The sequence below is a fragment of the Dendrobium catenatum genome, unplaced genomic scaffold, assembly GCF_001605985.2.
Source record: "Dendrobium catenatum unplaced genomic scaffold, ASM160598v2 fragScaff_scaffold_853, whole genome shotgun sequence".
In the NCBI taxonomy this organism is placed as follows: domain Eukaryota; kingdom Viridiplantae; phylum Streptophyta; class Magnoliopsida; order Asparagales; family Orchidaceae; genus Dendrobium; species Dendrobium catenatum.
Genome location: NW_021319315.1, coordinates 2781485 through 2794646, shown reverse-complemented (window position 1 = coordinate 2794646; position 13162 = coordinate 2781485). Strand labels below are relative to the sequence as shown.

Below are 13162 nucleotides of genomic sequence, written 5' to 3'. Positions count from 1 at the left end.
CCATTCTTTGACGTAGGCTTTGATTTCGACGACACCATTGAAGAATACATCGACCGTATCCATTACACCTTAGTTGACGTGATTGATGAGCAAAGGTCAAAGGGACGTTGGATCATCATTGGACGACAATCATCCTCCACCACTCTGGCCACTTATCCAAGAATGACGATCCTAGGTTCCTTCTTCCTCGGAGTGACCTCAATTCTAATGTGGATAATCTTCTCTCGCCAAAGCCTAGTGTAGATGAGTGATTAATCCCCGAGGTGAAAACTCTCATTATTAAATTGTGGATTGTTGGTTAATAGCTCTTCGTATTGCTACTATTTTTGTTTATCTACAAGATTTGGTTTACCTACTTGTGCTCCTTCGCCTAAGCAAGTGGAAACTAAGATTCTTTATTAAATTGTCTTGTTATTACAATAAGCTATTGAGTGGAATTACATTGCCATTTTATTCTTAAATTCTTTAATGAGCTCCTGCGCATGTTGTTTCACATCAAAATGGCTGTTTGGATGCATGATTTTAGCAAAATTTAGCCTAAATCCTACCAAACAACAAAAATGATAATTTAAATTCTACAGAAACTTAGATCTCATTCGTTCTCCATTTCCATAAATCCAGCATGTAATAACTCCTATAGCTTGGCAAATTTGTGCAGGATTTAAGCATGGTTTGCCTAAATCCTACCAAACAGAAAAAAAAGATAACTTTAAATCCCACAGAAACTTAAATCCCATTAATTCTTCATTTTGCCTTAAATTTAGGATTTATTAAATCTTGAACTTCGCTGGATTTGTGTAGTATTTAAGGAAGATTTAGCCTAAATCCTCCCAGACAACAAAAATGCCAACTTTAAACCTACAAAAAATTAAATCCGATTCCTTCCGCATTTTTCTTAAATCCACGATTTAATACATTATGGACTTCAACGGATTTACGAAATTTAGCCGAAGAGGCGCACGAAAGGGAAGAAAGAACTCTATCTTCACGACGAGCTCTCGTCGTGACTTTCAATTTGATTGGAACAACATCATTGTCGAAGGAGGCGAAGAGTCGAAGGAGGCGAAGAATTTTCCTTGTGTGACTCTTTCAAAACTCTACTTCACACGAAGCATGTGAAGCTGAAGCAACAATGAAGAAATAGGGACAAGAAAAGCAAACCTCAGATGTTCCTAGGACTTTCAAGCTTTAAGAAGATCAAATTAATCATATTAACTTAGGTTTTTATTTAGATATTAGGGATTAAATAATTTTTTATATTTAATTAATTTATAATTAATTGTAATATTAATATATAAACCTAATAAATTTAATTATTATTTATATTTTTTATTTTATAAAATGTTAAAACAATCGTGCACATTATTTTTAACACCTGCGTCACACCAACCAAATAGCATCGTAGGTTCGCCATGCTACTCTGTACTTCATAGCTCTCATTATTTTGCTCCATTGACATATATGAGTAGGATTAGGATAACTAGATTTAAATTAAACCTTTTCTAAAATTGCTATGAACATATGGAAATAGTGCTTATATTAAAATAAAGCTCTTGTCCAAAATTTAAGACATCAATTGTGGAATCAACGTCAACGTCCAAAATTTAAGGAAAACAAAACGGTATAAAAATGAAAGAAACTAAAATATTCTAAATCTTATAGACTGACCCCAAGTTTTTGTAATGTATAAGTATCACTTAGACGTAGGTCAAAAATTCAAATAATAGTATTATTGGTCCCAAATTTACAGGATATTTGGGCTTATATCTTTCTCTAAAAGTCCTTCTGACTCCAATTGATGCATCACAATTTGTGTTCAAGTAAAAAAAGGATGGTCTTTCGAAAATCCTTGGGCTAATTATTTCATCTTAAAGTAAAAGAGATATTGGAGATTTTCTAAGGTATGTTTGAGATCATCCTAGATCAAGGGATTAAATCCATATGATGGTAGTATATTTCGGCATGCATGAGATTCATGAAATATAAATTTTTAATATTTGTCATAAATTTGTTTTCACCATGTCTATGTTACATACTGGTTGTGTCTAATGTTAGCATTAATGCGTCATTTCTGAAGGTACGGTGCTAATGCTGTAATGAAACAACCAATTTGACTTGAGTGACCATGCCATTGAAGGCACTTTCGTGATCTTTGGCTAATTCTTTCAATCATCATGCTTGAATTGAAGCAATCAAATACTAAGAGATGTTATTGGGTACAATATCTATACTACTATTATAAAGGAGCTTGAGTTTCCATCCAAATAGAATCTCAACCATCTATTTTAATTACTCAAATTAAATCCTAATCTTTCATTTCAATTATTTTAATTATAATTCATTAATAAATGTAATTCTATTCATATTAAATATATTGTATTAATTATCTAATGATGAATTTCTGTTACGCCGGCCCATCCTGGGCCGGCTGGACCGGTCCACCCTGGACCGGTCAGGGCTTACGCCCGGCGGAAGAAAACCAGCCAGGGGCTGGGCGGAAACTCCTAGGGGGGCCCACTTGTTGTATTTTGAGTTTTGGGAGGGAATTTTTGAATGAGAAGGTAATTAGGTAAATTGTAATCCTCCTTTCATGTTTAATTAGGAGGAATAGGGGGAAGAGGGGGTTATCTTTAATTTGAATCATTTTTGAGATCTAGGGTTTTTGTTCTTGGGCTCTAGGCTACGGCTAGAGATTTGGAGAGTTTTTCCTTCCTCTCGAATCGAAGGAAAGTTGTATCTTGCAAGTGCTTTTTATCCGTTATCGAAATAAAAGTGTTTGCATCGTATTCCTACGTTTTCTCCCAAATTTCTCTCAGTTTTTTCACTGTTCTTTGGCTGTTTTCTGCTGTGGACAGCAGTTTTCTCCTAAGATCTATTTGGTTTTGGTGAGAAACACTTGGAAATCCAAGTGTTTCCTATCAATTTCAATATGTGGCATATTCCCATCATTGATTACTTATGGGACATTTCCATACTTGATTCTGAGAAACTTCATATTCCCATTGGCATTCGTCGCATCTATTCGTATGTAATGAGTAATGACTCTTTCCGTGAAAAAAATAACAACTCATTTAAATAGCCGAACAGTTATTGATGAGGACATTAGAAGATCATTGATCTACGACCACGATCTACTTTTGATTATTATTGTATTTGATATATATTATTATATGTTTTATGAGTCGTTTGTATTTCTTTTCATTTATGCCCTTGCTTAAGGGCCTCGTCATGTGTTTGCCTGAAGGGCAATTGTGTCTTTTTATTTTTCTTCATATATTTGGCTATTTAAGCCTTCTCCCTCCTCTTGGAGAGGGGATGATGATTATTGAAAATGAAATTCTTCTCTTTGTGTTCTCTTTGTGAGTTCATATGTTCTTGATCTCTTGGTGAGTTCAACTCTCCTAGATCTCTGTGTAAGTTCTATGGAAAGCCCAAGGTGAGGGCAAAAGCAATACCCGCCAGTCGTTGTCCTCGACTCGTGGTTTATTTAATCTTATTGTTTTCTTCTTCGACTCTTGTTTTCCTCCTCCCCACGCCAAGCCCTACCCTAGATCCATTCATCCACCGCTTTATCCACTAGCTTCCTCCACTACAACCCAAGCTCCATCAAGAAACCCCCAAACCCGACGGCAAGCCCCCTCTTCATCCTTTGGCCGCCAGCCACCACCTTGCCCCAAGCCATGATAAAGATGTCAATCATCATAATGGCTCCTTGATTGTGGCCTAGCAATAAATAAAGGAGTTACTGATTTTTTGAATTTCAAAATTTGAAATTCAAAAACTTTCCATATTTGCAAAATTCCAAATAAGGAAAGATTTTAGATTTGAATCCAATTCAAATTTCATTGGGTGTGGAGCTATTAGTTTCCCTCTTACTTGATTTCACTTATTTGGAAAGCATTGAATCTCCCCCCTAACCCCTCTCCCTCCTCCTCGTTGCCGTTGACCACCTAAGGCTTCCTCCGGCCACCACCTTGCCCCAAGCCATGATGAAGATGTCAATTATCATAATGACTCCTTGATTGTGGCCTAGCAATAAATAAAGGAGTTACTGATTTTTTGAATTTCAAAATTTGAAATTAAAAAACTTTCCATATTTGCAAAATTCCAAATAAGGAAAGATTTTAGATTTGAATCCAATTCAAATTTCATTGGGTGTGGAGCTATTAGTTTCCCTCTTACTTGATTTCACTTATTTGGAAAGCATTGAATCTCCCCCCTAACCCCTAAATTTCCGTTCAGATTTTTGATTAAAATCTGTCATTAATTACGGGCCCCATTTTATTCATTAACAAGCTCCTTTCTCTCTCCTTATGGCCGGCCACCTCACCCCCATTGCTTCTCTCTAATTGCCACCTCATCACCTCTTAATTACCTCCCCTCTCAAACGCAATTTCAGTTTTATTTCAGATTTCAAATCTGAGATTTGAAATGAAGTATTCCCTCTCTCCTCTAATTGGAACCTGAAAATTATCCCCACCCCCACCCCCCACCACCAAATAACATCTCCTTGCCCTCTCACCTCCATCTCCCCAAGACCGTCCACCTCTGTTTCCCTTGGGTACTCCTTCAACCCTTGGCGAGAATGCATGGCGGAACCCGAATGGAATTTTGGATTTGTGCGTGACGATCGAGATCAAGTCGACATCATCCAATCACCATTCTTTGACGTGGGCTTTGATTTCGACGACACCATTGAAGAATACATCGACCGTATCCATTACACCTTAGTTGACGTGATCGACGAGCAAAGGTCAAAGGGTCGTTGGATCATCATTGGACGACAATCATCCTCCACCACTCCGGCCACCTATCCAAGAACGACGATCCTAGGTTCCTTCTTCCTCGGAGTGACCTCGATTCTAATGTGGATAATCTTCTCTCGCCAAAGCCTAGTGTAGATGAGTGATCAATCCCCGAGGTGAAAACTCTAATTATTAAATTGTGGATTGTTGGTTAATAGCTCTTCGTATTGCCATTTTATTCTTAAATTTCTTAATGAGCTCCTGCGCATGTTGTTTCACATCAGTTATCCTCTTCTCCCCTAAAAAAATCATAATTGTCTCATTGTTGTTCTGCCCATCCTGGAAAGTCTCATCTTCCTGCTAATTCATTTCTTGTTCTTAGAATTAGTGTTGGAATATCAATAATGCAAGTGATGTTATTCATGTTTATATATACTAGTTAATTGAAGTATTGGTTATTAATGTATTATGACATTTGCAGAGTTATCAATTCTTTTGCTTAAAAATAGGAATCACATGACCGCTATAAAATGTCTACAGAAATTTAAGTTAAAAGAAAAAACTCGAGTTTGTTTGCTTTTGCTATTTTTAGACTGATTCAAGCACTTCAAATGTGTAATTACTAAGCTGTAAGGCTTATTGTTGTGTTCCAATCACAATTCAGTCTAAATGAATGAGCGCATTTTTCAGTTGTCATCTCAATTTTTCTTTTGCCGGTTTTTTTATTATTAACCATATAATCACTGTTAACATTTTTTCCACTGTCCCCCATCATGTTTATAGCCATCCGAGTTCAATCAGTATGATCACAAATAGTGCACCACTTTGATGTAATTCACTCTTCGTATTGTTCAGTGCTTATGCTATACTATCTACTTTTAAAGCCCTTTTGGGTGCAGAATTGGCATTAATTAGCTATTTTTTATTCAACTCTGCCTCTTTCCTTTTAAATTTAGATGTCATTTTGACAAAGGAAAAGTTAGGGTTGTACATGATTAAAGCTGCTAGGAAATTTTCTTTCGAAATCTGTTGGCTGCCTTTTTAGTTTATAGATAATCTTCTTATCTGCGGTGGTGATATTTTTTTTTTTTATTTTTTTTATCTGCGGTGGTGATATGCTATTACTGTATGGCAATTTTGTTTTTCCATGCTGAATTCCTATTAGATGAAAATCATTTCTAAGGTTTTTGATAGGTTGCTGGACATTTTACGTATGGTGTGATGGCTGTTTCAGCTGCGACATTTATATTTTGGAGTTTATTTGGTTCACAATTAATGCCAACTGTTATCCAGCGGAGTCCGATTTCTTTGGCGTTACAACTTTCATGTAGTGTTCTGGTATGTCACCTGCATGCTTACTGTCCAAATCATAGATCTGTTGTCTTATTGCTTTGAGTAGCTGCTTTCTGTCATAAAGTTTCAGTTTTTCTTAGATGGTGAACTGATCTGATTTCTGAAAAATTTTGGAACAACTTATTGTATCTTGTTTGATTGTCTTCATTTTTGTAGTGTTCTGACTTTTAAGCAGTTATCATAGCGTTGTCAGTTTTTTTTTTTTTTTTTTCTGATAAATTGAGCACCTGATGTAGGAAAAAACTTCAAATTGACCTTTAAGTTGTAGCTTGCAATATTGCCAAGAAACCTACCTTGGATGTGGTAAAAGAACTTCTATGCTTATTTAGATGGATAGGAAAAGGCCTTTTATTTTGTCTATTCACATATCAGATGTCATAAAATTATGCATAGTTTCAATCATAAGTTTCGGCTTAGTATTTTCTGGTCATTAAATTGAGAAAATTTTTATTGATCATTTTCCAACGAAGTTCATTTCATCATTGAGTGCAGGTAATTGCATGTCCTTGCGCACTTGGACTAGCTACACCTACTGCTGTCTTGGTAGTGTTCGGAGATCTTGTTTAGTCTTGATTGGGAATACATTCCTCGTTAAAATTGGCATTCATACCATTTTAACCTTTTAAATTTTATGCCAGGTTGGTACTTCACTTGGTGCAACAAGAGGTTTACTTTTACGAGGTGGAAATGTACTAGAGAAGTTTGCACAAGCTGACACCGTTGTATTTGACAAGACTGGGACACTAACTATCGGAAAGCCAGTTGTGACCGAAGTTGTTGTCCCTTATGACGGGCAGCATCCATATTCAAAGTTGAGTATGAAATGGTTTTATTTCTTCTCGCTAATCTATGAAGAATGTAATTATTTATTGAACAACATTGCAAAATCACTTATCATGCTTAAATGCTACTTAAGATGATTGCGATCTAAACTGATGCACATAATGCAATTGATGATGAGTGTCCTTGTTTCTTTCACTAGTGACTTGGACCTCATGTTGTCTTGCATGGAAAATAGTATATTCTATTTTCTATGTACAATCTTATTATGGAAGAAAAAGGATCCCAAAACCAAATAAGATAATAATATTGTATGGAAACCATTGTGGAAACCTTAAAAGTGATACAAACAACCTAGAATGTAGATCTTAATGTTTTCTAAAATTCACATGCACTCAAGTGAGCTTACTCACAAATTCACAAATGCAAATGCTATTTAACCGAAATTATGGGAAATCCAGGAATAACTAAAGGGAAAAAGGTAAAATTCTAAGAAATAGATTAAATCTAGAAAAGTAGCGGTGAACCTATCATACATTGATCATCATGAAGATGGTATCAGTTTATTCATCCTTCAACGTATTTAATAGATTGCAGCATTAAGACGACATTACCATGAGCTGTACAAATAGACCAGGGATGCTATTTTTCATGCAATTGAAACTCTTTCCACTACACGTAAGATTGAAACAAGTTCTTTAAAGAAAAAGTTAGTTGTATTCAGAATTTCGAGCTATTTCAATTTTAAGTCAGCCCTTCCATCTTTTTTAATACAATATTAATGCTAAATTTATGTTCATTCCCCCCTCCTTTTCCCCTCTTTGCTGGCCTTTCGGTTCCCCCCGCATGGCTCCCCTTCCTTTGGTTGTTCTTCCTCTCCTCGTGGCTGCCTGTTCTAGTTCCCTGTGGACGCCCGTTCCTTCTCCCATGGCTGCCTGTTTCGGTTCCCTGTGTGGCCCTTCGGCTGCTGCTCCTGGACCGCCTACTGACCTTTTTTTCCCTGTTTTGGTTGGTTCGGTTGGAGGTGGTTTTGGGATGTTTAGCTACCTCTTTTTATGTATAAATATGGGTTGTCTTGTTGATAAAAAAAAGGAGATTATGTGATAAATTTTTGGAGCCAAAACCTGCGGGTTTTCTTCTTGGAAAAGCTTGCGAGCTTGTTCCACTTCTCTTCTTTTTGGGAAAGCTTGCGAGCTTGTCCTCTATTCGACTTTGTCTCGGGCTTCTTACCGCTTTCTTCTCTCCGCAAGTTCCACACTACTTGTATCTTTCTTTTCAAGCGATGTAAAAGCAAGTTTAGGTGTTTATATGTTCTAAGTTTGTAAGTGTCGTCTTTTTCCTATGAAAGTTGTATTTTGTTTTGTTTAAGTGTGGTATTTGTCTATTGTCTTATTTTACAAGGATATCCTAGTTTGTATGAATTTTGCGATCTTTTGATTGCATCATAGAGGCGGGGCTGATGATCTACGGCCATGATCGCACCGTTCTACTTTTGATTATCTTTGTATTAGATTTATTATTTTATTATGTTTCATGAGTTTATTGTACTTTTCATTTATGCCTTCGTTTAAGAGCCTAATCATGTGTATGCCATAGGGGCAATTGAGTCTTTTGTATTTTATTTATTGTTTGGGCTATTAAAGCCCTCCCCTCCTTTGAGGGTTAATGAAGATTATTATCAAAATTTCAGTTTTTATTTCTTGTCTCTTATGTGTTGAGAGAAGGAGAGTTTGGAGAGAACCCTAGGAGAGGGAATCATATCACCCACCAGTCGCAAGAAGCGTCCAGGCTCGTTGTCACCTTTGTTTCCTTTTCTTCTTCCCTCCCTCCTCCCATCGCCGGCCATCTCACCTCCACAAATTGGCCAAGCCTCCCCCACTGCCACCTCTCCTCCTTCCAAGCCGTCGGCCTCAAAGGAAACCCCTCCCATTCTAGCCGCCGGCCACCCCTAATTCCTCCTCCCCTCTCTCCCAAACCCCACCACCACTACACCCAACCGGCCACCCTTCTCCCAATCCTAAACCACCAACCCCAACCTAACCCTAGCCCTAGTCGCCACCCCCCTTGCCCCTTCTCTTGCCTCCACAATTCAAACCTCTCATTATTACTTTATTTTCTCTACCCAATCACATTTGGAAAGCTTTGATTTCAATTATTCAATCAAATTTGAATTTTGAAATACTTCATAAAATAGATTATCTATTTTAGGAAAATTCCTTATCAATTCAAAATCAATTTCAAATTGGATTTGATTTAAATCCTCCTCAATTAAAGGTACTTGATTAGGCAAGCTTTAAATTCACCCTCCCTAACCCTACTCCAACTGACCATGTCGTCGGCCCTAGCTACCTCCTCCCCTCTTTTATTGAATCAATATCCTCTTTACCTTCCCCAATTGATTCCCCTAGTCCACTAAGAGATATCTCTTCTCATTAGCAGTCCACATCAAACCCTAGCCTCCTAGATCTGTTAACAACTGCTATCCAGAGTTTCAAGATCAACAGTTGTTGTCCAAAACAGCTCCCAATTGCTGTCCAGTAATAAACCAGGCGCTGTCCAGGAAATCCAACATTCCTCCTTGCTGTCCAGCCGATTGAAGAGATCTTCGATTGCTGTCCAAAGACTCCAACACAATCTAGTTTGTTGTTCACCATCCAGAAGTTGCCCAAGTACTGTCCAAAGTTAGCTAGGAAGTCGGGTTGCTGTCCACTTCGTCTCAGCATCCAAACGACCACACCGGAGCTTCGTATCTTCTTCTGTTAGATAAATACTTCCGCCAACACTTATATCCTCCTAGTTACTCCTAATTGTGGCTTTAATTTATTCATAAAGATAGTGCTAATTTCCTCCGCTAAAACTTAGTAGTTTAGAAAGTTGAGTGAGGGATCTTTCTTTCATAGTAATTAGTCTCATTGTTAATATAGGGGTTTATCGTTAAAAATCGTCCATGTATGCAACATTAGAATAATTGATTATTTTTTTATCTTAACTTTTATGCATGTGACTTGACCTAAGATTATTTCATCGCTCTCTTGTTTTATTTATTGTTAAAAATTGTCCATGTATGCAACATTAGAATAATTGATTATTTTTTGATCTTAACTTTTATGCATGTGACTTGACCTAAGCTTATTTCATCGCTCTCTTGTTTTATTTGATCGTTTAAATCACTACAAGTCTTAATTAATATTGTTCTCTAAACTAAAGGTGTAAAATCCTAATTAACATCCCCTAGGCATTTAAATCCTGCATTAGAGAGAGAATGATCAAATAATTCCTCAACTCTTTATGAAGGACCAAAATGGTCTCCAACCAAAATGGTCTCCAACCATACTGAACGACCATTTTTGTCCCTCAAGTCCTTAAAAATGAACCAAAATAGTCTTATGGTTTAACTAATTTGGTTCATCTTTAAAGAGTTGAAGGACCAAAATAGTCTTTTGATATAGTTGAGGATCATTTGTCTTTCATAAAGAGTCAATGTATAATTTTAATCATTATCTGTCTATACATATATATTGATGCAGGACTAAAATGTCTAAGAAATTTTAGGTAAGAATCTTGCACGATTTAATTTAGAGAGCTTTATTAACTAAAATATTTGTAGTGATTAAACGAGAAAATAAAACAAGATAGAGATGATATTAGCATAGGCCAAGTCACACGACTAGAGATTACGATCGCAAAATAATCAATGGTTCAAAACATAACGTACATGAAAGATTTCCAACGAGAAATTCCTACACTAACAATAAGATTAGTCGCTGTGAAAAGATTCATCAATTCTCTAAATCACTAGGCTTTAGCGGAGGAATATTAGCACTATCCTTAGGAATCAAATAAGACCACAATTGAAAAACAACTAAGAGGATATAAGAGCTGGATGAAGAGTTTACCCAAAGGAAAGAAGATACGAAGCTCTGGTGTGGTCGTTTGGATGTTTGAGAAAAAGTGGACAGCAACACAAACTTCCTAGCTGTCTTTTGACAGCACTTTGACAATTTCTGGATGGTGGACTGCAAGCTAACTGGGTTTGGATTCCTTGGACAACAAATTGAAACCTTTGGACAGCAAGCGTAGCTTTCTTGGATGGTGGGATATGAGAAGGGTTTGCTGCAATTCTCAAACAGCAACAGGGAAATCTGGGAGAGGAGTTTCAGCCAATAGGAAGGTTTGGGATGAGCTTTTGGAAAGATAGAGGATAGAGAGAGAGGGGCCATACCATATGGGGAGGTTAGGTTAGGGATTCTATTTCCAGGAGATGGTGTTGATGGAAGAAAATATCCCAAATCTGGAATTTGATTTCTGCTTTAATGGGGAATTAATTGGGACTAATAATGATGCAGGATTTAGAGAGGAGAGAGGGGTAGGCTGGCGGCATGCTTGGAGGGAGAGGGGCTTAGGAAGGGGATCTAATGATTGCCTTAATAAGAATATCCAATTGGGAATAATTGTTTAAATCACATCCAATTTGAAATTTGATTGAACTTGATTTAAGTAACATTCCTAAAATAGATTGTCTATTTTAGGAATGATTTCGAAATTAAAAAATGATTGAATATTTGAATCAAGACTTTCCAAAGGAGTTTATATATAGAAAGGAAAGTAATGATGGAAGATATGAATTTGGAGGCAAGGGGGCAAGGAGGGCGGTGGCTAGGGTTAGGGTTAGGTTGGGGTTGGTGGCGTGGAGGTGGGAGGGAGTGGCCGGTTGGATTGTAGTGGTGGTGGGGTTTGACTGAGAGAGGGGGGTGGGGTTAGGGTTGGCCGACAGCTAGAAGGGGTGGGTAGGGGTTCGGCCGGGAGAGGGAGGAGGGGCTTTGGCTGGCGGTGGAAGGGGAAGGGAGGGAGGATGGAGAACAACGTCGTCGACCACAAACCCGGACTCTTTCTGCAGTTGGTGGGTATTGCGATGCCCTCACCTCGGGACTTCAATCTCTCCAAAGTTCTCTCTCACAACACATAAGAGACATGAAACAAAAGGCTGAAATTTTTCATAATATCATTCATTATCCCTCAAGGAAGGAGGTGAAGGCTTTAAATAGCCGAAAACAACAAAGAAAATAGAAAAGACTCAATTGCCCTTAAGGCATACATAGGACTAGGCCCTTAAGCGAGGGCATAAACGGAAAAAAATACAATATACTCATGAAATATAATATAATAATAAAATTAATACAATAATAATCAAAAGTAGATCGGTGCGATCATGGTCGTAGATCGTCGGCCCCGCCTCTGATAGACTCTCCAAAGCCTGATGTCCTCATCATATATTCTCATAGAAATGCATAAAAATTGTATCTATGGTACAAGCATTCACTATCTTCTTAAATTGTTAAAAGTTTATAAAAACTGACCAAAATTTGATTTAAGATGACTTTAAATAATAAAAAAAATACATTTAAGGTGTTCCTAAATACTCTTATTTAATGTTTTAAGGGGGTATATAAAAGAAAAAGTTAAATCCCATTGATGCAGCCCGAGAAATTTAAGTAAAATTAAAAATAAATAAGAAGATGATTTCATTGTTATAAAAGAAAAATTCGTGAGATAAATGTGGAAATCTCCATGTAACGAAGACCGTAGTTCATTGATAACTTATTTTTAACTTTAAACTATGATAAATAACAAATTTATATCCTTGAGGATAGGAAATCCATTTGAAATGTCTATAATTCAATTTCTTTTAAGCATTCAAAAATTGGAGGGCTGTTTATGATTGGAATGCAAAATATATTGTTTTTTTGATCAAATAGTTTTTTTCCAACATCATATTGCTTGAACAATAACATAGAACTCCCAATTGTACATAGAATGCTTCACCTTTTGCATCATTTAGTTTTTTATTAATGTACGCAATTTGAAGATTCGGAATGACACCAATACAAAATTTAGAAGCATCACATTCAACTTCTAAGCTTATCGAACTTCAACAAAGTACAGGCTCTGTTTAAAATTGCGCAATAAGAGGCGCGCCTTGAGACGCGCCTCTGCACAATTTTGCCCAAAACCGCCTCAAAGCTTACGCAATTCCTCCTCTTGCTGAGGCGTACGCCTCACTTGGCCTGAGGCGCGCCTCAGAGGCGCAATTGCGCAACTCTTGGTGAGGTGTACGCCTCATGGATTAGGGCCCACCCACTTAAAATGAATGTTTTTTAGCCTCCTTGGACCGCACGGTCCCGATTTTCTGCTTCCCACAAGGCCTCCTGTTCGCGAAACAGAGAAATCCCGCACGCAGCTTCTCCCGCCGGCTTCCCTTCCCGCAGCTTCTCCCGCCGGCCCCG

General features: G+C 37.4%; 1 protein-coding gene across 2 annotated transcripts in view; it reads left to right on the top strand.

Moving 5' to 3' along the window:
• LOC110110359 (copper-transporting ATPase PAA1, chloroplastic) overlaps positions 1-13162 on the top strand; it is a 52376-nt gene that overhangs the window by 20590 nt on the left and 18624 nt on the right. For both annotated transcript variants that reach the window (XM_020841784.2, XM_020841782.2), the window contains exons 9-11: positions 5940-6083; positions 6591-6641; positions 6737-6910. In XM_020841784.2, coding sequence (XP_020697443.1) covers positions 5940-6083; positions 6591-6641; positions 6737-6910 — 369 coding nt within the window. The remainder of the gene's footprint in view (positions 1-5939; positions 6084-6590; positions 6642-6736; positions 6911-13162) is intronic.